Source organism: Parasteatoda tepidariorum, chromosome 8, assembly GCF_982258835.1.
Source record: "Parasteatoda tepidariorum strain Cologne lab strain chromosome 8, Ptep-v5.0, whole genome shotgun sequence".
NCBI lineage: Eukaryota > Metazoa > Arthropoda > Arachnida > Araneae > Theridiidae > Parasteatoda > Parasteatoda tepidariorum.
In genome coordinates, this window is record NC_141762.1 from 59,278,158 (window position 1) to 59,301,595 (window position 23,438).

Here is a 23,438-nt window from a genome sequence, read left to right on the forward strand (position 1 = left end):
ATCCAGAAGACAAGGAAACTCCTGGATCAGTACCCCCAGAGGTATTGATTTGTTGTGGGAACATGGAGGACTTTGAGACTCGACAGATTTAACGTGCATCAGTCACCATTTTACTACACGGGGAGTCTTCGGCCGGCGAGGATCGAACCCACGACCTCTTGGATATGGGCCCAGCGCCCTACCGACCAGGCTATCCCGGCCCGATATACGGTAATTGTAAATATTGTCTAAACCTTTGTCGTTCGCTACTTTTTTAATTACTTGTCCATATTTAAATTATTTGTCCATATAAAAATAATTCGCAGCTGTTTAAATATTTTAGTAATAATAAGTGAAAAAAAATATAATACATATTTAACTAAGAAAACTTATACATGATTTATATATATAAATTATTTATTAATATTTTTCTTATAAATAGGCATGGACAGTGGATTATTATTTGAAATTGGGTGCACCAAACCACAAACTGATTGTTGGGATTCCAATGTATGGCAGATCTTTTACTTTATCTAGTCCTCAACTTGCAAGTAGTTACGATGCTCCATCAACAGGCCCCGGCGAGGAAGGTGCAGCTACTAGAGAAAAGGGATATCTTGCATTTTACGAAGTAGGGTATTTTATGCTATTTTTTTTTATATGACACAAGTGTAATTGGCTGTGGCGATTGGATTTTTAAGTCTAATAACTAAATTTCGTCAGCAATGCTCGTAATTGCAACGAATCAATCATTGCAATTATGAGTGAGAAATTTATTGCAATTATTACTCATAATTGCAATGAATTCCACACTGCTGCTTATAAAAAACCATTTGCGTTTATATTCCTCCCCTCATGATCTTTCTTCCCATCTCCCTAACCAGCTGCCTTACTCACTCTTAAGCTTTTAAAATTTATTTAAATATTTATCTTCTCAATGAAGAGCTTTTTTCCCTTAAAGCTATCGCTGTTTTCCTTCCAATATTATTGATTTCATGGAAAGAAAATTAATCTCGCAATCCATCAAATTCTCTAGCTTAAGCAATTCGATTGTTTTACCTAACTATCCGAAAGTCAGTCCTCAAGTTTCTAAGATTTTGAATGAATTTGAGTTTTAAGTCGTTTTTTCCTCTGTCAATAAACTAAATTTCACCAAACGTAAGGACTCTATTCCTGATATTAATAATTAGGGCATTTATCAAATTTCGTGTCGGTATGGTTTTTCTTATATTGGACAAACTATACGTAAAGTTAAACTTCAACCTAGAGAACACAAAAGATTTGTCCGAATCAGGATATTAACCAGTGTTCAATTATTATATTTATTTGGAATTCTAATCACAAATTTGAGTTTTCTTCTACTAAAATCATTATAGGCTGCTTGATTTCGGGAATCAAACGATACTTTGAAAAATGTTAATAATTTAGTAAATTATTTTTCTAGTATCATACCGCTTCGTAACGTTTGCTGCCTAGGGTTCTCGCTAAGTCCCCTCACACCTGTTTCTTATCTTCTATTGGTCACTTTGCAACTTTATTCACGTTTTTGTTTTTGTTTTTTTCCTTTTTCCTTTTTTTTAAAGTTTACATAACATGAAGTATCACCTATCATTTTCGAATATTTAGATAATTAGAAATAATATTGCTTGCAATTTGCAATCTTAATATTTAGGATGAAAATTTTTGAGCTACACGAAATTTTTTTTTTAATGACATTTGAACCCTTGGCAATATTCTGTAAAAAAAAAGTGGTTAAATGTAGGGTATCTCGTGATTCTTGTTGAGCAGGCGCATTTTTATTGTTGTTAATTTTTTCTGTGAAAATATTGAAATATAGTATTGTAAGTACATACCGATCATCAAGATTACCTTATTCTCCTGATCTCAAACCTTGAGATTAATATTTGTGGGGAAATATTAAAGACAAAGTTGATGTAAATGAACTCAAAACCATTACTAAAATGAAAACTGCTTTTTAGTAATCGAAAGCGTCGAGTTTTGACGAATTCAGCGTCGAGTTCAGCGAGTTTTGACGAATTACGAAATTCGCCTGCATATTGAATGCCATGCCATAAAATAAATCAGAAAATCGGTTGTTATATTTTGAAATTGGCTAAAGTAGTTAGAGCTTTTTTAAAATATTACTTTTAATTTTATGTAACTGAATAATTGTGTGGGACATTTGGTTATTGCATGGAGAAATGTAAAAATAATATTTAAAAAATATTGACTAGAATTATTTAAATATATTTCATAGCTCTAAAGGATATTGCTAAATAAATGTGATTTATATTCAAATTAAAATAGATTTGTCAGAAAGTGAAAGAAGATGATTGGGAAGTGGAAGCCCCATCACCAAGTCTTATAGGACCTTATGCTTACAAAGAAAATCAATGGGTTGGATTTGATGATGAGGACATGGTATTTAATAAGGTAAATTAAATGTAATACTTTTGATTTAATTTTTATTTTACTCTGTTTTCAAACATTTCAAAAACCAGACAGGTCACTAATTTGCCGAGAGAAATTACTGCTTAGCAAAGCTCTCAGCTTTAAGGATTAGAATTAATTTCTAATTGTGTTTATGGATGGAAAATCTGTTGCTCATAAAATAGTAAACATGCATTACATGACTTTACACTTGAATATGACCTCGTTGTCTTTAAATACATTTTTTTATGTGAATGAGTTTGATGATTTCTGTGCATTTCTCAATGAATTGATTTAATTTTGACTCAAGATTGAATTCCTCTTGCTAAATGTACATTTGTTTCATAATTATTTAAGAATTCTTTCAGTCTCAACAGTTTGTTTCTTGTTTTATTTTATTTTATGGAAGATATATTTGAATAATAAAACTATGTTTTAAGAAAAAATATTGCAATGTCATGATGTTAGAAAAAGCAGAACACTAATTAAAATTACAATAGAAAAAATAATTTATAAGATTAGGATGTGGAGGTTTGTAGTACACGTTTTAATTTAGAATATTCAAAAATATACCTATATTTTTTAGTTTTTAACTTCAAAATTTTGAATAAAATATTTTTCCCTTTTTTGTATTTTTTTTCTAGGAAATATTTATTTTAAAAATGATTTCAATGTTTTTATTCATTTGTTGATAGTGTAAAAATATCAAAAACTATTATTTTTTTCTGTTAAAAAATTTGTTGAAAAGTGTTTATAGTACCATTTTAATTTACAAAGATCAGCTCTTGAAAATTAGCAGGAAGCTTTTAATAAAACGTATTTTTCTATTAACTACCTTAATAAAATAATGAAAAAGAAATTTTTTTATACCTAGTATGGTTTTAAACAAAATATAATGTATATATGACCAAAAATAAGCACGCACGCATACTATTTTTGATTTAAAAAATCCTTTTTTTTTTCTCAATATAATAATTTTGACTTCTATTCTCCACAAACAATTTTAACAAATATATGAGACCTGAAAGTTATGCAGTCAAGATTTTAAGTGCAAGCAAAAGTAACCTTACCTGAATTGTTTTTTCGCCACAACTTTAGATATTTTTATTTATTTATTTTTCATTGAACAGCTCCCCCAATTCGGTGCTTACGACTATCTCAATTCAACTCTGTAGCCTCATAATTTTGAAGCGAATGCAGAAGGAAACTCCTAGATCAAGTATTGGGATAAACTAGGAGGACTTTTTGATGGAACTAACCAGCATTTGCGTTATGTGGAGAGGAAAAGCCACTAAAACCTCTATCTGTAATCCCGATGACAAGAGGAGTCTAATCCATGATCTGTCTACCACTGGGGATATTTTACGTCAGCACTGTGGTCGGTGCGAGATGGGAACAGAATTCGTATCAACCAGCCACTGCTGGTGTTCGAACCTGGCTAACCATATTCGGAAGCGAACGCTCTATTCCCTGAGCCACAGTGGCTCCAAATATGAATATTGGGAGGGGGAGGAGAGGTGGGGCTTCAAGTTGCGTATGCGTATGTTACACATTGATTTATATTGATTGTAATAGATTATTTTCCCTATAGGCTCGGTACATATTAGATAAAAAACTGGGAGGTGCCATGGTGTGGACTCTTGATAATGATGATTTTAGAGGTCTCTGCACAGGGGAGCAAAGTCCTCTCGTTAATACCCTGAGAGAGGTTCTGTTGCTCACAAATCTCATTGAGGGCAGTTCGAGTCAGAGATCTATTGCTAGATCAGCTGGTCCACAACCTAGGTCATCTGCTGTCAGATTTGATGATGATGCAACTGAAGAAGAGGCCACTGAAGCTCCCAGAAGACGGAACACTCTTCGGAGATTGGTACAAAACAGACAGTCCTCGAGAGACAGGTTCGTATAATTAAGAATAATTAAGAATCTCAACATTTGTTTTAAAAATTGGGGATAAAAATTAAGGAATTTTATCAAAATGTCTCTGGGTGCACTGTTAAAATAATTCAATAATAATGATTTAGATGCAAATTTGTGTCAATCTTTGTTAGGAGCAAAGTTCTATATTGATTGCATTGCATATTAATCAATCAATATATTACTTAATCTTTTACTCTTATTTTTGGCGTTATTCAAACTTTACTTTTAATTTTATTGGGGCGCATTCAAATATTATGTAAGCACCTTTCAAGGAGAGGGAGGTCATTTGCTTATTTTTGCTGACAAAAGAGGAGAAGAATAATTTTTCAAATTATTTTTCATTCGAAAAATATATAGTGAAACAGTAATATAGCGCGCAATTTTCTATTAATTTATTTTAACCACACTAATATAACCAAGCTGCATTTTCAAAGATCGTTAAGAGACAATTTTTCTTACATTGATTTGCCTTTTTTTATATGCTAAAAAGCTCCAATTAACATAAGAAAAAATATACATAATTTTTCTTGTTGCCTGTTGCTGTTCACATTTGTGGCCTGACACTGCATAACAATTGAGTCTTTGTTGCATTCATACAGGCAAACTTCGTCTCGTCGCTTAAACACAGAAGCCGAGGAAAATGAAGTTTTGGTAACTCCTACAACTCCAGCTCCACCTCCGACTCCAGACCCCGGTGTAGCCTTTGAATGTAAGGACGAAGGCTTCTTCAATAACCCCAAAGACTGCAGGAAATATTTCTGGTGTTTGGACAGTGGTCCGGCGAATCTTGGTGTGGTAGCTCATGCTTTCACCTGTCCTTCAGGTACTGAAATATTCCATAAATTCAATAATAAATTCAGAATAAAGTATGAATGAATTAGTTTAAAAAAAGATATCATATAAATCCTTTTTAGGTCTTTGAACTAAGTTTGTTGTCTCATTATGGTAAATTAGAAAATATCTCAACCGTCGCACGTTCTAGAACCTATTTAGCTTCGAGTTTTAGAAACTTACATACTTATCAATTTATTGTAGTTTAAGAATTTTTTAAATAAAGGTTTAGCTTATTGAATACAGAAATAAAAGTGTGAAATTAGTTAGTTTTCTGTAGCGTGAAATTTTTGCACAGATCTTAAATACTTTTGTACCGCTAATTTCAAATCTGCACTCGGTTTCTTTCTCCAAGCTACATTTTTCAATTACATTTTTAGTTCCTTTTTTATCGAAATGTACAAGCTTAAAAACTTTATACATAATAGAGGATCGCTTAAATTTTGAGACAAACGTCTAGGAGAGTTAGGTCACATCATCTGGATTAAAATTGCATTATTAAACATGCCCGGAAATTTTATGCGCCAACCAAGGCACTTCCTTATTATGAAATGTTTCTTCGTGTGCTTCTGAACAGGTCATGAATAGGAAAACTCCCATAGCCACGTACGACGACATTTCCAGTTATGTGCTCTAATGAAATTTTAAGGCTGATATAGTTCTCTAACTCCCCTAGATGTTTGTTGCGTCATTTACGCAATCCCTTGTTATATATAACGTTTTTAAACTTGTGCATTTCGACAAAAATAGACCAAAAATGTCATTTTTAAAATAATCTATAGCTTTCAGAAAAAAAATTAATTTCAGATTTGAAATCCCCCACCCGAATCAGGCAAGATAAGTATTTGTATAAATGCAACAAAAAACATGTTCTAGATTGTCATTAATAAATATGCGTTTTAACAGTAAGAAATTGCAGGATAACATAAGTCTTTCCAGGTGATAAATATCAAATATTAATCTTTTTAATTTAATAAATTTTATAATTCATGATTTTTAAGCTAGTTAGGCTCTCTTGCAAAATGGGGTATGTTTGGCACTTTTCGCTAGCCTTATTACTTATAGAATATGTACTTGAGGATTTTCATTTTTTAGTATTAAGTGATAGAGTTAATTTTATTTTGGAATGCTGGTATTCAATTTCGAATTTTCTTACTTGATCTGTTATATATATTTTTTAAAATTGTATTTAAAAAATACTTCAGAAAGCATATCGGCTACACGAAATGTTCGAAATATTTTTATGCGTCAAAACTGTCTGAGCTTTGTGAAACAATATAAGTAGGTTAATGTGTTAACATAATGTAGTGTAAATGGTGGAAAATTGTAAATATTAATAGTAAGAATTGTTCTTAATTGACAAGTCTAAAAAGTTTTTTTTAAAGGCGAAATATATGCTTAATATTTTTTAAAATTATATTTATTTTAATTATTATTTAAAACATTTTTGCACTAAACGATGTTCATAAAATTGCAAATCAAATCTCATTAATTTGTTTTTATTATTAAAATATTTCAAGACGCACCACCAACAACAACACCAGCTCAGGGCCCCGCACCTATGCACCGTTTGGGACATCTAGCGGTTTAAGATATTCGTGACTAGAGAAACGGATGGCTTCATGGCAAAGATGGCCCTCTACAGCACCCCTAATCACGAGTCCCCAGCTTCAAGAACTAGTAGTAGGCCGCGATTGATTAACTCTCCAAATCCTCTCTAATAAAGTATAAATTTATAACAGAATAAAAACGTGAAATCGAATACTTGTTAAAATTGCAATTAGTGCAGTTAATACCTGCACTGCTGAGTTTTATCAGATTTGTAGTTAAATGTTGTTAATTTCCAACTAATGTTAAATATTGTAGAATTGTATACAATTTATATTGCAGATTGCATGTTTGTTATAATTAAAAAAATAACATAATTCAATCTCTAATAAACTGAAGTACAAACCAAAAAATTCTATTGAAATATTAGCAGCACTAAACAAAAATTGCAGTGATGGTATTGAAGTATCTAGATGCATCGTTAAAATTAAAATTTTTTGTTGTTTTAACAAAATTCATTTTTATAACGAAACTAAAAACTGTCATTCATGAATTTTTAAACAGGGCTTCATTTTAATTCGAACTCGGAGTCCTGTGATTATCCTGAAAATGTTGTTTGTCCAGTGGGATCCACTGGTGCTTCACCTGCGAAATCGACAGCACGACCTCGAAGCAGAACGACAACAACCACAACCACGACGACTACAACCACTGAACCACCAACAACCACGACTGAAGAACCAGGTAAGATAAACAATTACATTTAGTGATAAATAACTTAAACTATCTCAAAATCAATATATTAAGAGCCATAATTTTATAAGTTATGGCTCTTAACCCTTAGGCGTAGTCCAATTAAATCTGACTTAAATCACATGGTTAGGTATAATCACTATACCTTTTTTCGAGTCGGAAGTACCCAATTTTCATGTACTAATTTAAAATTTGTTGGTTATGAAGTGAAATTGTAAACATTTCAGAGGAAGAAGAAGAGGAGGAGACACCGGAAGGGGGAGGAAATGTAGCAGAGTTACTCCGACTCCTACAAGCGATAGGAGGAGTTGAGCGCCTTCAGAGTATCTTAGGAGCCCAAGATCAAGCATCGAGCATAAGGAGTCACGACACAGTTCCTTCTTTGCCGAATTATGACACTCCTAAAAGGTGAGCTATTAATTCAATGTTTGTCCAAAGTCGAACATTTCAGTTTAAATTGTTTTTGAAAACTTATTTAATGTTTTATTATTTCATTGCTTTTTTTCCTTTCTAACTGTAAATATTTATTTCTCGTTAATATACATTCAGAAAATCTTCTTACAGATGCAGGGAAAATTTTAAAACACAACACAGGAGTCTATGTTTAAATTTTAACAAGGGGAAAGAGAATCTGTGACTAGAAAAATTTTTTAAAATTGCTTTTCTTTTTCAATTGATAGAGTTAGTTAGAAATTTTCATAAAAGACTACTTTAATTTTCAATAAAAAAAAATGCTCTTTGCATCCTTTGCAAAAGGTGAATAAAATTTAAGAGTTGACTCTTTTTACCTCACTTTTTTTTCACGTTCTTCAGATTGAAATTTTGCTATTGAGATTGATTTATGCCATATTATGAATTTTAAAGCTTATTTTTTCCTGGCTATTCTAATTATATTAAAATATTGAGATTAAATTTTGAAACAGAATGCTAATTTTTATAACTATCACAGTGGAATTCGCCATTGTTTAAAGTCTTTATAACAATCTATGTAGATAATGTTAGACTTCTTGAAATAGGTAAATAACAAAGAATAAATACCAGAAAACATGTAAATTACAATTCTTTCTTTATATTCTATGGAATATTAACAAAACTAATTTCTCAGTTTTTTTTTACAAATTACAGCTGAACTAAATTTACCGTAATCAATTTGAGAATGTTCCGAATAATCGCCTTTCCGAACATCCTTTACTTTTCTCAGTTCGTAAAACAGGTTTTGATGTTTATATTCTCACCTTCCTTATTAATTATTTGTCAAATTTGTATGATGCTTTTGCTTTTCACTTCGTTGAAATATTAATTTGAATCACAATAGCTTAACGGTTAAGTGTGAAGCGCTGGGGAGTGACTCTGATCGCGGCTTGAGCCTAGCTGTTTCATATAGTACCAGTCATAGATCTGAAATAATAGGTAACAGTTGAGGAGGCAAGATTCCTTTTCTGGTAGATATTCCTTTAAAGACAAGGGAGGAGAACAAAGTTTAGAGCTTCAACGGTGTTGATGTTTGCTGAACAGTAAAATATTGGATCATTCTTTAGCAAGATCTTGCTAGACCATTGGTTATTTTACAGTTCTAATTTTTTAAGAATTATGTGTAAACTGTACAAAATTGTTTAAGCTTACCCAAAATTAAAAAAATAATGATTTTTGAATGGTTTTAAAAACGGTAAAAATGCATCTTGAGAACTTATTACATTTTGATTCAATAGTTTTTTTAATTATGAGGCTCAAAACATTTGCAGTTATTTTATAATAACCTTGTCTAATAATTGTAGGGTATGAAAACAATTTTAAATTTTCATCCTGCAAAGATTTTACAATAGAGCAACATCTTGTAAAATAACGAATATTTTCCCAGATAGTAGAAATTTTTAGAACACATTTACAAGGAATGATTTCACTGATGTCAGGAATAAAGTAATAAAGTTGAGAATAAACGAAATAAAGTTAAATAAAGTTGAGAATAAAAACGAAGTAAAGTTGAGAATAAAAAAGTGCTGCCTAATCTTAAGATCCGCTTCCCTCTTTAATACTTTTCGATTTTACTTAAACTTTACATCGATGATAAGGTTAATTAGCTAATATCACTGCTAGTTTTCTCAATTTGTTCTCTCAATTTAATTCTATATATAATCATTACTTTATGATTGTGTTCGTATTCAGTTATATTTACTTATGAGATAGTCTTGAAACTGTAAATTTGGATTTTAGAATGTTTAAAATTGAACAATCGAGATTAATATGGTGTTTTAGGAAAAAAAAGCACATGCTCAAAGTTCATTTTATATTGTTAATAAGGCAATTGTAATTCCAAAATGTGATAAGTCAACTTACTTATAAAATGTATAAGGTGCCTTTTCAATAAGTTTTTCTGGACAGCCAATTGCAGCACAGTAAATCTCTATGTCTTAAGATTATTTTGCTTTGAAATTCCCTCATAGATTTTCTTCCATTGAAGTAACAATGAGAAACGGTAGGTAATTACGTGGTTTCATTTTGAGGACGAAACTTTTCATGCAGCGCTCGCTCCTCTTAGATTATAGTTCTATGGCGCCAGCTTGTCTGGTAAATAAAGGTGGAAGGTTTGCAATAACTGACCCCATTTCCATCACCATGCTGTTGGTCATGAAAATATCTAGCTTTAAGATCCACACTGGGCTCACAATGGGCTATCATATTAAATAATAGTCTGCTATTATGTATGCGGAATAATATTTAACGTAATGCTGGAATCCTTTACTTAAAATATTAATCTCAAACAACATGTGTAATATTAAGCCCTGACACGCGAAATTTTTTAAAATAATTCATTTGTCACAAGGATTTTAAAAATATAAGTTAAGGGTGGTAATGATGAAACATCCTGTATATTTCTTACAATGATTTGGTTAAAGATAAAAATGATATATAGTTTAAGGGGCGAAATTTTAATTTAAATAAAATATATTACTTCATTTAAAAGTGTAATCATCTATGTTTTAATTTACTTTATTGCAGGATATCGCCAGTACTACCACCTGTATATGAAGCACCATCTTCAACAGTTGCTCCAGCTACACAGCCTAAAAGACAACCTCAGCACAAACCAGAACTTTTCCCTGATCCATATGATTTTGGAGGAGCTGAGGAAGGTGAACCCGACGTTGATGATGCTATCGATGACTTCCCGTTCCACTATAATACCCCTCCACGTGAAAACACTAATGTTCAGCCCGAAGTAAATATAGAATATTCTTAAGAGATCCATTCTGTTTTGAAAACCTGAAAGTTTTGTACATTAAGTCATGATTCGATAGCAATATATTATAGGATGTGCCAACTATTAGCTTATTTCTTAGGGGTCGCATTCATTTCATCGACAATCACTTCATCGACGCACCATTTCATCGACACCACTTCATCGACAGGCCGTTTCATCGACTAGGTCATTTCGTCGACAGGCCGTTTCCTCGACAGGGTTGTTTCGTCGACAGGCCATTTCGTCGACAGGGTCATTTCGTCGACAGGGTCATTTCGTCGACAGGGTCATTTCGTCGTCAAGTCATTTCATCGACAGGGTCGTATCTTCACCTAGGTTATTACATCGACAGGGTAGTTTTGTCAGCAGGGTCATTTCGACGACTGGGTCATTTTGTCGACAGGGTCATTTCATCGACAAATCATTTAGTCGACAGGCCGTTTCGTCAACAGGTCATTTCGTCGACAAGTCATTTCGCCGACAAGTCATTTCGTCGACATGATCGTTTCCTCGACAGGGTCATTTCATCGACAAATCATTTCGTCGACAGGGTTATTTTGTCGACAGGGTCATTTCGTCGACAGGGTAGTTTTGTCGACAGGGTCATTTTGTCGACAGGGTCATTTTGTCGACAGGGGTCATTTCGTCGACAATATTAAGAGAAGATTATTTTGTAGGCAAAGTCATGCGTAATTTTGAAACTAGTCTTATGATTCTTTTACAATAGACGTTATGCCCCTTGCACTTTTTTGTAATTTAGTATATTTCTGATGAAATTTTTTAAGCCTAGCCTGATACAAAATCTTAATTGTATGTTGAAGTTGCCGGAAAAAAGCATTTCATTTGAAAATTGCCTACTCCTCTATTCATATCACGTTGCAAAAACGAAACATTAATTGTATTTTACACATTTAAGTTGTATATTACACAATTTTTTTCTAATCATATTTAACACATTTGTTTCTAAGATTAATTTTTAATGTACATTATTGTAGATTATCATCGCAAAAGCAATTGCAACAACTATTGTGAATGATTCTTGATGTAGGGAGTGAATGACGGGTGAAATTAGGAAGGAAAAAAAGACGGTATAAAATGAATCTGTGAGATAATGAAACCATGGGTCGATAGATAATTTCAATGACAAGGTTTTTTCGTTAACAGGCCATTTCAACTGCAAAAATTTTCTGTCGATAAAAAAGAAGATTATACTTATATAACGTTCCCCCGCAATGAGTAAAACGCATTAATACAGTTTAAAATCTTGTCCAAAAAAAAAAGAGAAGGAAAAGGAACTAACTTTTGCAATGATAACAATGGTGATGTTTACGAAGAATTTAATCCGAAAAACACAAACCTTTTAGATAGTCAGCTAGTAAGATTACTTCTTGTTTTATCAAAAATTTATATATTCCCTGTGCTTAGATATTTATTTTTTTCAAGCTCAGTTGATTTTTTTTTACATGCAAGTAATCGTTAATTTTGTTACTATTGACATATTAATAAAATTTTCTTACATGAAATTTCAATATTTATATATTTTCTCTTTAAAAGAAAGATCGATATTGGAAAAAAACAAACTAAGTTGTATGAGTGGCTATTACGAAGGTTGGCGAGCGAAGTGAGCAACGGACTGAACTTTATAGTATTATAAAAACCTTGGGAAGAAAATGCATGAGGGGAAAAATAAAATGAAAATCCAACTTGGAAAACATATTGGGAAATAATGTTGATAAATTTTTTGTTCTAATCCTCTTCCTCATGTCTTTGTAAGCTATTCTGCTGAAGAGGGAAGTTTCTGACAATTCTTGTGAAATTTAAAATGAAATATTATTTTAAACAAAAATCTTCTCGCATTTCCAGTTTATTTTATTTCTTATTTAATTAATTATTTATAACGTTGTGACGTTTAATATGTATTTTATCCTATATGTTCCCTAAACATTTATAAGTTCTTTTACCATATAAAATAAACTTCGTTAAAGTAAAAAAAAAAAAACTCACAATGACTCCACATCCTCGGTATGCGATGCAATCGAAATGATATAAAAAATGGTTCTAAATCAGAGGAGGGGAGGAAACCTGTCTAATTGGTTTTTATGATCTAAAACATTTGGGGAAAAAACGCAATTTACTACGATATAACAAATAAATTGACTTTTGAGTTTATAATTGAGGAGAGTTATCTATATGCATCTGATTTTATTCCCATTAATGCTTAATTAAAATAAGTTTAGCAAACTTGTTTTTTTACTCAAATATTAAAATGTTTTTCTTTTCGATTTGCAAGAGAATAAAAATTTATTTAAATTGATAAAATTTGCAGGGAGATTATATATTTTAAAGGCGAGCAATAAGTCCTTTAAAAAGTGTAAATTTTTAAATATCATGTTTGATATGTGTCTTGATAAAGAAATGTGAATTTTCGTTACCAAAACGAAAAAAGTGAAATTTTGAATGTTGATAGAATATTTTGTGAAATTTTGCCCTTGTGGTTTTTGCTATGCGTGAAAATTTTTATAAATTGTTTTTCTCATTTGTAGTCTATTGAACAAACTTGATATTTTAAATACATATGCATTTTTTATTTTCATTTTTTCTACATTTTAGTTTTGAGTCTCTGGCTTGTTCAGGCAGAAAATAATCAAAATTTTGATTGGCAATAAGTCGTGCTAATAGTGGTCAGTAAGTGTTTGAAAATTGTGTTTTCATCCTGTGTAGAAAATCAGTTAAAAATTTCAGCAATTATGCTAGTAAAAAAATTGGTCAAATTTTAATTGCAAAATTTTTTTTTTCTTTTTTGTATAGTAGGAGTTATTTATTCTTACATTTAAATTCCAAGCTTGACTTTTTGTTAATTTTCTTTTAAGCAAAATGTGTCTAATTTAAATCCTGCAAATAAAAAATGAATTAATTCATCATTTACTTACTACTATTATTATTCTTATTAAATTATACTATTATTATTTAATTATAATAATAGTATAATGCAAAAATAGTATAATTTGATAGTATTAGATTAGAATTGAATAATTAATACTATTATTAAATTCACTATTCATAGAAAAAACATATTTTGTGAAGACCAAACACTAACAGGCTTGCAACGTTACGCCCGTGCTTCTAAACAATTTTGGTAAGGTGAGTAGCACTTTAAATATTGTGGGAATCTACAACCGCCTCGGTAAATACCTAAACATCAAGCTTGTGTTCCTATTGTTCTTCGAAATCTCTAATAGTAGTAACGAAACTAAGACTCAATTCGATTGTTCGAATACGCATATTCCTGTCCTAATGTTAAAGATGCTGAACAAAAAGTTTAAAATTGCAATTAAAGTGAACATTAAGAAATTACTTTTCCATCATAAAAAACGTAGAATTTTTTTTCTACTTAAGCAGATATAATAATTAGGTCTATGATTATTTTCATTTCTGTGAGAATTCGACTGATGTCTATGTTTTTGTTAAAATTTATGTAAAAATGTTGAAAATTTTTACAGCAATAAATTTAGCTTTCCTCTCCTTGAAATAGTGTCTAAATTTTCATTGTAATATATTTTTATTGCTTTCAATTCTAGAAATATATTTTATTAATTTGATTTGATATTAAAAACAATTTGATTGTTAACGTCACACTATATTAACTGTAACCACGGTCCGGATATCATGCTTGGTAATGCTCTGAAGACAATCCTTACCTATCCTAAAAATAAGTGTCGAGCTATTACGATTTAGATATAGAAAAGTAGATTTCGATACATCAACCGTTTAAACGCTTCTCAACTACCTATTAATTAATTTAAAAAGCGAACTTCTTTTAATGCAATTGGAACAATAAACCGCCATAAAGAATTTTACTTTAGTATAAAATTAAATAAGTGCATTTTTCTAATTAATAATAGAAATATTTAGATTAAATCTCTAAAATAGTTTCAGAATTACGCATGACACTAGCAACGAAATGACCCTGTCGACGAAATGACCCTGTCAACGAAAAGACCCTGTCGACGAAATGACTTGTCGACGAAATTACTTGTCGACGAAATGACCCTGTCGACGAAATCACTTGTCGACGAAATTACCCTGTCGACGAAATGACCCTGTAAATGAAAAGACTCTGTCGATGAAATGACCCTGTCGACGAAATCACTTGTCGACGAAATTACCCTGTCGACGAAATGACCCTGTAAATTAAAGACTCTGTCGACGAAATGACCCTGTCGACGAAATCACTTGTCGACGAAATGACCCTGTCAACGAAATGACTTGTCGACGAAATGACCCTGTCGACGAAATGACCCTGTAAATGAAAAGACCCTGTCAACGAAATGACTTGTCGACGAAATGACCCTGTCGACGAAATGACCTTGTCGACGAAACGACCCTGTAAATGAGAAGACCCTGTCGACGAAATGACTTGTCGACGAAATGACCCTGTCGACGAAATCACTTGTCGACGAAATCACTTTTCAACGAAATGACTTGTCGATGGAATGAACCCGTCGACGAAATTACCTGTCGACGAAATGACCCTGTCGACGAAATGACTTGTCGACGAAATGACCCTGTCGACGAAATGACCCTGTCGACGAAATGACCCTGTCGACGAAATGACTTGTCGACGAAATGACCCTGTCGACGAAATGACCCTGTCGACGAAATGACTTGTCGACGAAATGACCCTGTCGACGAAATGACCCTGTCGACGAAATGACTTGTCGACGAAATGACCCTGTCGACGAAATGACTTGTCGACGAAGTGACCCTGTCGACGAAATGGCCTGTCGACGAAACAACCCTGTCGAGGAAACGGCCTGTCGACGAAATGACCTAGTCGATGAAATGGCCTGTCGATGAAGTGGTGTCGATGAAATGGCCTGTCGATGAAATGATTGTCGATGAAATGAACCAGACCCATTTCTTAGATAGATAACTATGCACTTATTTCTCAGCCATGCGTTTATTTCTCAGATAATCTAATGCTCAGCTTACTACTTAGGAAGTATTATCAATTGATTTAAAGCAAAAAAAATAAATAATCTTAGGTATCAAACACAGTGCTAAAATTTTGGTTCAAAATCTTTTAAAATTGTTATTTTGACCTCAATATGGTGTTGAGTCTATGTAAATGAATGATTTTTAAACTTGCATATAAACATTTTGGAGCCTAACTTTAAAATCAAAGCTTTTATAAGGTTGCAAACCATCCTGACAACACGGTTTAAAGATTTTGATGCAAATACAACCAAATTTTCTAATAGTGTATCAAGTCACGTATAAATGCTGAGTGCAACTTTCAACAAACTACATTGGCTTCAAGGAAGTCGATGAAGTTTTTAATTAAGTACTGTTTTAACAAGCTATGTAGTTTAAGAAAAGTTTGGTTGTATTTGCATTATATTAAGTATTTATTTACAAATGTCATCACTACGTTTTTCAAATATAGTAATAAATGATATTCAAGATAATTTGAAGATTCATTCATGATTGTATTTAAACTTTTCATGAAATTTATTTATTACAAGCAAATTCATTTAGGCTAACTATGCCTAGACAGCAATTCTGGTAATTTTCTGCATTAAAAGGAGAAAAATTTATTATTATTTTTTTTATCTTATATTACCTATTACTTGGTTATTTTGATTTCATTGCTTTATTTAAAAAGTGTTAAATAATTGGCTTAGGCCAGTAGAACACAGTACTATTTTAATTATATAAAAATAATTTTGTTTAGACAGCTCTTCTTGATTTGTGGCATTCATAATTCGCATAGGAAAACCTCTAACACTGGAATGTAAGTGCAAGATTTCAAACGATACCCTTGAGCTCGTATACAGCGAAAACTTTTTTTCGAGTTATGGTGCTTCATTTAAGGTTGCACTACGAAGCTTGCCACATTGTACATAATTAATCTAGGTATTTAAAGCTGAAGTAATAACTATCAATAGAAATCTAAAAGTTTTTTTTTGATAATGTTATTTATATGTAAATTGAAAGATATTGCCAGTATATGTTTAAAACATGAAAAAATACCTAAAGGTTAACAGATTTTTGCTGATAAGTTTTTGAATATTTTGTTTAACTTCTGACCATACTAACATTTGTTGTTACCGTATTTGTGTAGGTTGTTTATGTTAAAGATGAAATTTCTGAAAGACCAGTACCTGATGTAGCACCATACGAAGCCCCTCTTAGATATTCATCTCCTGTTACATCATCTTCGACAACTGCCGCACCAGACAAAGGACCCTATCGAACCCCGATCAGAGTACAAGTCGGTAGGGTAGTTCGAGTACAAAACGGAAACCAACCACCCCAAACAGGTAGCTTCCATTAGCTTTATACTCTACTGTTTTCATTTCATTCGAGGGCTGTAAATAAAGTAATGGAAACATCTTTGGAAAACATTATTTTAATGAACCCACAAGCAAAATTATGTTACATTTCTTCAATATGGTTACCAGTATAGTTTTCTAAATTTTATCACAAGATATCGTTGGCAAGTTATTGTCAGTTGATACCAGTAATGGAGTTCTCTTATTAAAGCTGTGCTTCAGCGTGTGTCACGTCTTTTGATGACTGTGGGTTTGAACTTAAAAGGGATAAATGACAGTCTATGGAAAGGAGACCTCTCGCGATGTCGAAAAATATGCATGGCCGATATGTGTCGAGGCGTTCTTTGATGGATTTTTCTCGTCTTCTTAGTGTCCGTGGTCCAGTCAGTGGTCGCTGATTAAAATCGAGGCGTTCAGCCTCAATTTTAATCAGTATATTCAACTACTTTATTTAATCAGTATATTAAACGAAGTATATTAGACTACTTATAGACTTAAATGATTGGCCTGCATCGTCAATATGTACAGATCGGTGTAAAAGAGATGTATGGATGCTCCTGATGATGTACGACGATCCAAGATGTACAAATTTTCCTGACAGCTTCCCCACAAATTGTTTTTTTCATATTATTTTATTAAATAAGAAATTTGTTCAAAAGTAGGGTTCATCCCAAAGGAGTTTCCAAACACAATGATTTTAAGTTTTAAAATATCAATACTTGAGAAAATATTATTGAAAAGAAATATTATTGCAATTTTACTTGATTCAAACATTACTAACAGTGTTCACAGGGTGAATCTAAATAATTTTTATTAAATAAGAGAGGCAATAGTACCATATAGACGAGCAACAATTTATAAATTGAGTCAATATATACCAAAACTATACCAAAAGTTGTACGATCTGATTTATTTATCTGAAAAATACAGCAAGTGCACAAAGTAATAGCCTGACTTGTCGTTCCAAAGTTCACATACGATGAAGATAGCTTGCATGTTACGACAGGCAGGTACAAAATGACGTCAGAAGTGTCGTCTTTATGATCGCTGCGTTTCGACTTCGTTCTTTTCTGATTCTTAGAATGGAATGTGACACCATATGTACCATGGTAAATACTACAATACATGGAAAATGCATGGTTATTATCACCCCTCTTATTTTGTTAGAGAAATTCAGATTAATCTTTTAAAGTTAAAAAAGAAGACTCTTGGATTTATCAAACGTATGTCACAAAATTCTCGAACCATTCTCAAACTACTTGTGACATGCGGAATAGTAGTAACTAGCACCCAATAAGTAGATTATTTTTCGGAAGAAAAATTAAACAAAAAAACTATGAATTTGAATAAAAAAATTATTTTTTTCAATGTAGGAAACAATATTGTGGAGTCTGGTCCACACGTAGGGCGACGAAGAATGCTTGTTAGAGTAAGACCAGCAGGATCTAACCGTACTACAACTGAAGACGATGTACGGCCGACAGCCGAAGAACCAGTCAGTGAAGTGACAGGAAGGGCAGTTAGCAGAGAAGATGGTCGCTTGTCCGGATCAACAATTCAAGCCACAAGAAGTAATGAAATTTTGTTATTAAAAGATCTAAGGATCTTAAAGATCTTAAGTACTTAGCTTATAGTTTTCAGTTGTGGATTTTAGATATTTTGTGGTTCAAAGTAGTTCATAGTTTGCATTAGGAGGTATAATGGCGAATTAAATTTCACATTCTAGCATATTAATTTCATATTCATCTTTTTGATACCTTTTTTTAAGTTTGGAGATAGTTCAATGAAAATCTATCAACATATATGGCTAATTTCAAGTAAATGTTTTTAATAAATTAGTAAAATGTATTTGTATTTTTATTTTAAGTTAGAATATAACTTAAAGTGTTTTAGTTAAAACCTTTTTGTAAAATTAACCAGATATAATAGTTATTGATTTTATTTAATTTTATGAAAGATTTTATTATTACAATAGATTGGAAAGATATTATTCAAACCTATGTAATGTTCAGAATTCGAATAAAATATTATTCTCATACGGAGTTGTCTATCAAGGCAGAATGCCAGAACAGTGTAGAATGCCAGAACATACAGAATGCCAGAACAGTATTTAGGGGAGCTCTACTGCAGTTGCTGAACTTAATAAAACACACACTATACGAATTAGTTATATTGAAAATATTTTAAATATTACTATAATGTTTAATATATCATACGCTCTGATTTAATTCGTAAAATACTATAATTAATGATTTTGGGAACATTTTGTTCGTATGGCAAATTATCTAGAAAGACTGAAAAAAATGTGAAGTCATATGACATAGTTTTCATTAACAAAATTAACAAAATAATTTGCAATTTGATTTAAATAGTAAAAATAAGCATTTAATGATTTTATTTTGGAACTAGTGGTGAATAGTTGACCCAATTCTGAGTTTACGACTATTAATGTTCAGCACCATAACTTTGACTCCGTAGCTTCCATAGTTTTTGAACTCAACCTAAAAGAAAAGAGAACTCCTGGATCAAGCATTGGGATAAAGTTGCTTTCGTGGAGGACTTTTTGATGGATCTAACGTGCATTTGCATTGCATGGAGAGGAAAATCACGTAAAACACCCACGGTTAGCTTGACGGCAAGGGAACTAACCCATGATCCATGAAGATATTTTACTTCAGCACTGTGGTTGATACGAGCAGGGTGAAGAATAAGTATCCACCAGCTATTGCTGGGGTTCGAACCTGAGTCAACTCGTTGGGAGGCGAGCACTCTATCCCCTGAGTCACCACGGCTTGAAGCTCAGAGTAGTTCAGTGTACCACGATGAGTTTTTATGGCTTTCTTTTCATGTAAACGTGAAAACGATACTTTGTCTAAAAACTCTTTCTAAACTTTTGAGTTAAATTCTAAGTTTCAATTATGCCGAGAACTGTTGTATTTTAAACTGTAGAAATTGTCTTAAAAATTGTAGTTTTGTATATGATTAATAGACTAATTTCAGTTTATAAATAGATGTTACCAACAATGCTTTTTGTTATTTATGACATAAGAATGTTAACTTATTCTTTGCATTCCACATATTTTTTTTAGCAAATCCTGTAGTCGCCGCATCAAATATTGCTGGAAACGGAGAATCGAGGGTGGCTGTGAGAAGAAGACCAGGACAAGGGCAATCAGTTGACAAGATCGCTGAAGAACAAAGAGTAGGACAAGGTGTACGCCTTGTAGCTAGACGGCCCAATGCCATAGCTGACAATGACAGAGGCAACTATGTTACTGTCAGGAGGCGTCCTACAACTGCCGAGGTAGAAAGAGGCATTTTTTTAAAAGAGTTCCAACGTAGTGTTGAAATCTAAGTAGTATGCAATTTCTATTAAAAAAAAGGCCAATATGATGTTAATTTTTTTCAGTGGCTACAGAAGAAATTTTTAAAAACATTTTGTTCAAAACTTTATCTCATTTATGTTTTGGTTCTAAAAAAATTTGAAAATCTGAACTTTGAAATTTGAATTAAATAAAACTGAAATATCTTTATTTTAAAAGTAAATATATATATATATATATATATATATATATATATATATATATATATATATATATATATATATATATATATATATATATATATATATATATATATATATATATATATATATATATATATATATATATATATATATGTATATATACATATGTATATATATATATATATATATATATATATATATATATATATATATATATATATATATATATATATATATATATGTATATATACATATGTATATATATATATGTATATATATATATATATATATATATATATATATATATATATATATATATATATATATATATATATATATATATATATATATATACATATATATATATACATATACATATATATATACATATATATATACATATATATATATATATATATATATATATATATATATATATATATATATATATATATATATATATATATATATATATATATATATATATATATATATATATATATATATATATATATATATATATATATATATATATATATATATATGTATATATATATGTATATATATATGTATATATATATATATATATATATATATATATATATATATATATATATATATATATATATATATATATATATATATATATATATATATATATATATATATATATATATATATATATATATATATGTAAGCAATAGTTGAAGTTTTTTTTCTAAAGGAAACGTTCGTTTTAATAAATAAAAAATTGAAAAATTTCATAAATAAAAAATTTTAATAAATAAAAAGTTGAAAATTTAATAAATAAAAAATTTCAATGAATGAAAAAAGTTATTAAAAACAGCACAGTATACCCTTAGAAAAGCAGCATATGTTTGAAATTTTAAAATTAAATAATTAAGTAACTGTTCAAAAACATGTATTCAAAACGTGTTTATTTATTCGATGTTTCACAACTCTTTCGCTAATTTAGTGAATTCCTGCTTCATAAATTTCCTTAAAAATTTTATAGTAAAGCTGATGATTTAAAAAAATCTATAACTGCAAATCTAAATCTATAGCTGAAAATCGAAATCTATAACTACAATTTTTTGACCTACACAAACATTTGACTCCATAAAAAAAAAACTAATACACATCAATCCATATTGTTAAACTTAATTAGGTTACTAAAAAATACAAACTTTAGGAAACATTTTACTTCGCCGAAATTATAAATTAAAGTATTTAGCATTACTTGGAGAGCACATTATCAGGCTTAGTTATTTATTTTTTTTAATTCTAAAAATGAAATATATACATTAAGGACAATAAGCAACAGGCGATTCTATAAATCTAATTTAAAACATAATCATGATATTTTTGCTAAAGAAGAGCTATAAGAGCTTGAAGTGGTTTGAAGAGAGAAAATATGCGTTTTTGTAAAATCTACTCGGCAACATTCTGAAAATATTCTATATCTTATTTACGCTTGTCTTCTCAATGTTTTTCAAACAACACTTAACCAGCAATTAAAATTATCCCTAAAAAGTTTAGAACATTGCGAGTAAAGTAATAAAAAAACATTCATAAATGCTCCAGAGTCTCAATCTAGTGGTATAAAAATCATAAACTGATTTACGAACAATAAAAATAATAAAAATATTTTAATTAAACTTTTCGAACATATAGGCTTTAGACATTTTCTGGAATAAAATTATGAAATTACCCACTTTAAATTTGACCCCATTGCTTTAAAAGTTGTTTCTCTTATAGCTAACAAGTCCTGCAACAACATCTACCACAACAACAACGACAACCACCACCTTGCCTCCTGAACCAGCTCCAGTTTACACTGCTCCAAATTCAACCTCAGAAAATGATAGTGATGAATATGAAGATGAATACTATTATGAGTATGAAGATGAAACTACTACTTCCGAGCAGACAACCACTACAACTACAACAACCAAAAGACCAACACTTAGGCCCCCTCTTAGCAACAGAAGACGATTCTCATCATCAACATCATCACCTGTGAGAACGTAAGTAGAATTTATTTAGCATCTAAATACTGACATGCCTTCAAACTTTAACTTACGCCATCTATCTATATATCTATTTTTTTTAAAAACGTCATAAGAGCAACTCTGTATATTCCAGAGTTAGGTTGCAAATATGGCATCAGAGAAACAATATTGCAGAAATGGATAAAAATTATGGCTTGCAGTAACAACAATATTCCAGAATCTTGATTTACGGCATTGTAGTAATAATGTTTCTGAATTGAATTACAACTACGGCATATTAACAACAATGCTCCAGAATCGCATTACAATTGCGGCATAGTAATATTCCAGAGTCGAAATACAATTAAAGTTGCAACACTACATCAAAATCGAATATAAAAGGATAGTTAATTGATAGAGCTAACTTATAATGACTGTGCACAGAAGTAACCTCGTAATTTTAAAAACTTACTACCCAAAATTGTAACTAAAACGTAATGGAATGTAAGTAAATGCTTTTATCAGGATAAGAGGCCAGCGAAGAAGTTTGTTTGATATTTCTTTTTGCTACTTAGCTAAAATTTTTCCGACATAATCCATAAGCAGTAATATTTGCTTTTTTTAAAAAAAATTGCAAAATAATCTAAATAAAATAAAAGTACATATTTATAAAAGTTTTATTGACAGCTTTTAAAATACGAAATCATTTAACAGAAAAGAATGCAAGACAATTAAATGCATTTAATTGTCGAATAACATTCGAAAAATTTTCTAAAATATTTGTGACTCTAACTTGTAAACTGAACATCATGTTGACCAAGTAAACTTAACATCAGCTTTAAAAATAAGATGGATCATATGTGTTTCCTTTAAAATTCCTTTTGAAG

The 23,438-nt window shown here is 30.8% G+C and overlaps 1 protein-coding gene across 1 annotated transcript in view; it reads left to right on the forward strand.

Moving 5' to 3' along the window:
- LOC107444627 (uncharacterized) overlaps nucleotides 1-23,438 on the forward strand; it is a 91,965-nt gene that overhangs the window by 66,024 nt on the left and 2,503 nt on the right. The window contains exons 7-17 of the mRNA XM_043041074.3: nucleotides 422-610; nucleotides 2,287-2,412; nucleotides 4,001-4,308; nucleotides 4,929-5,152; nucleotides 7,273-7,452; nucleotides 7,689-7,869; nucleotides 10,459-10,678; nucleotides 16,824-17,022; nucleotides 18,408-18,605; nucleotides 20,124-20,338; nucleotides 22,319-22,587. Of these exons, the coding sequence (XP_042897008.2) occupies nucleotides 422-610; nucleotides 2,287-2,412; nucleotides 4,001-4,308; nucleotides 4,929-5,152; nucleotides 7,273-7,452; nucleotides 7,689-7,869; nucleotides 10,459-10,678; nucleotides 16,824-17,022; nucleotides 18,408-18,605; nucleotides 20,124-20,338; nucleotides 22,319-22,587 (2,309 nt within the window). The remainder of the gene's footprint in view (nucleotides 1-421; nucleotides 611-2,286; nucleotides 2,413-4,000; nucleotides 4,309-4,928; nucleotides 5,153-7,272; nucleotides 7,453-7,688; nucleotides 7,870-10,458; nucleotides 10,679-16,823; nucleotides 17,023-18,407; nucleotides 18,606-20,123; nucleotides 20,339-22,318; nucleotides 22,588-23,438) is intronic.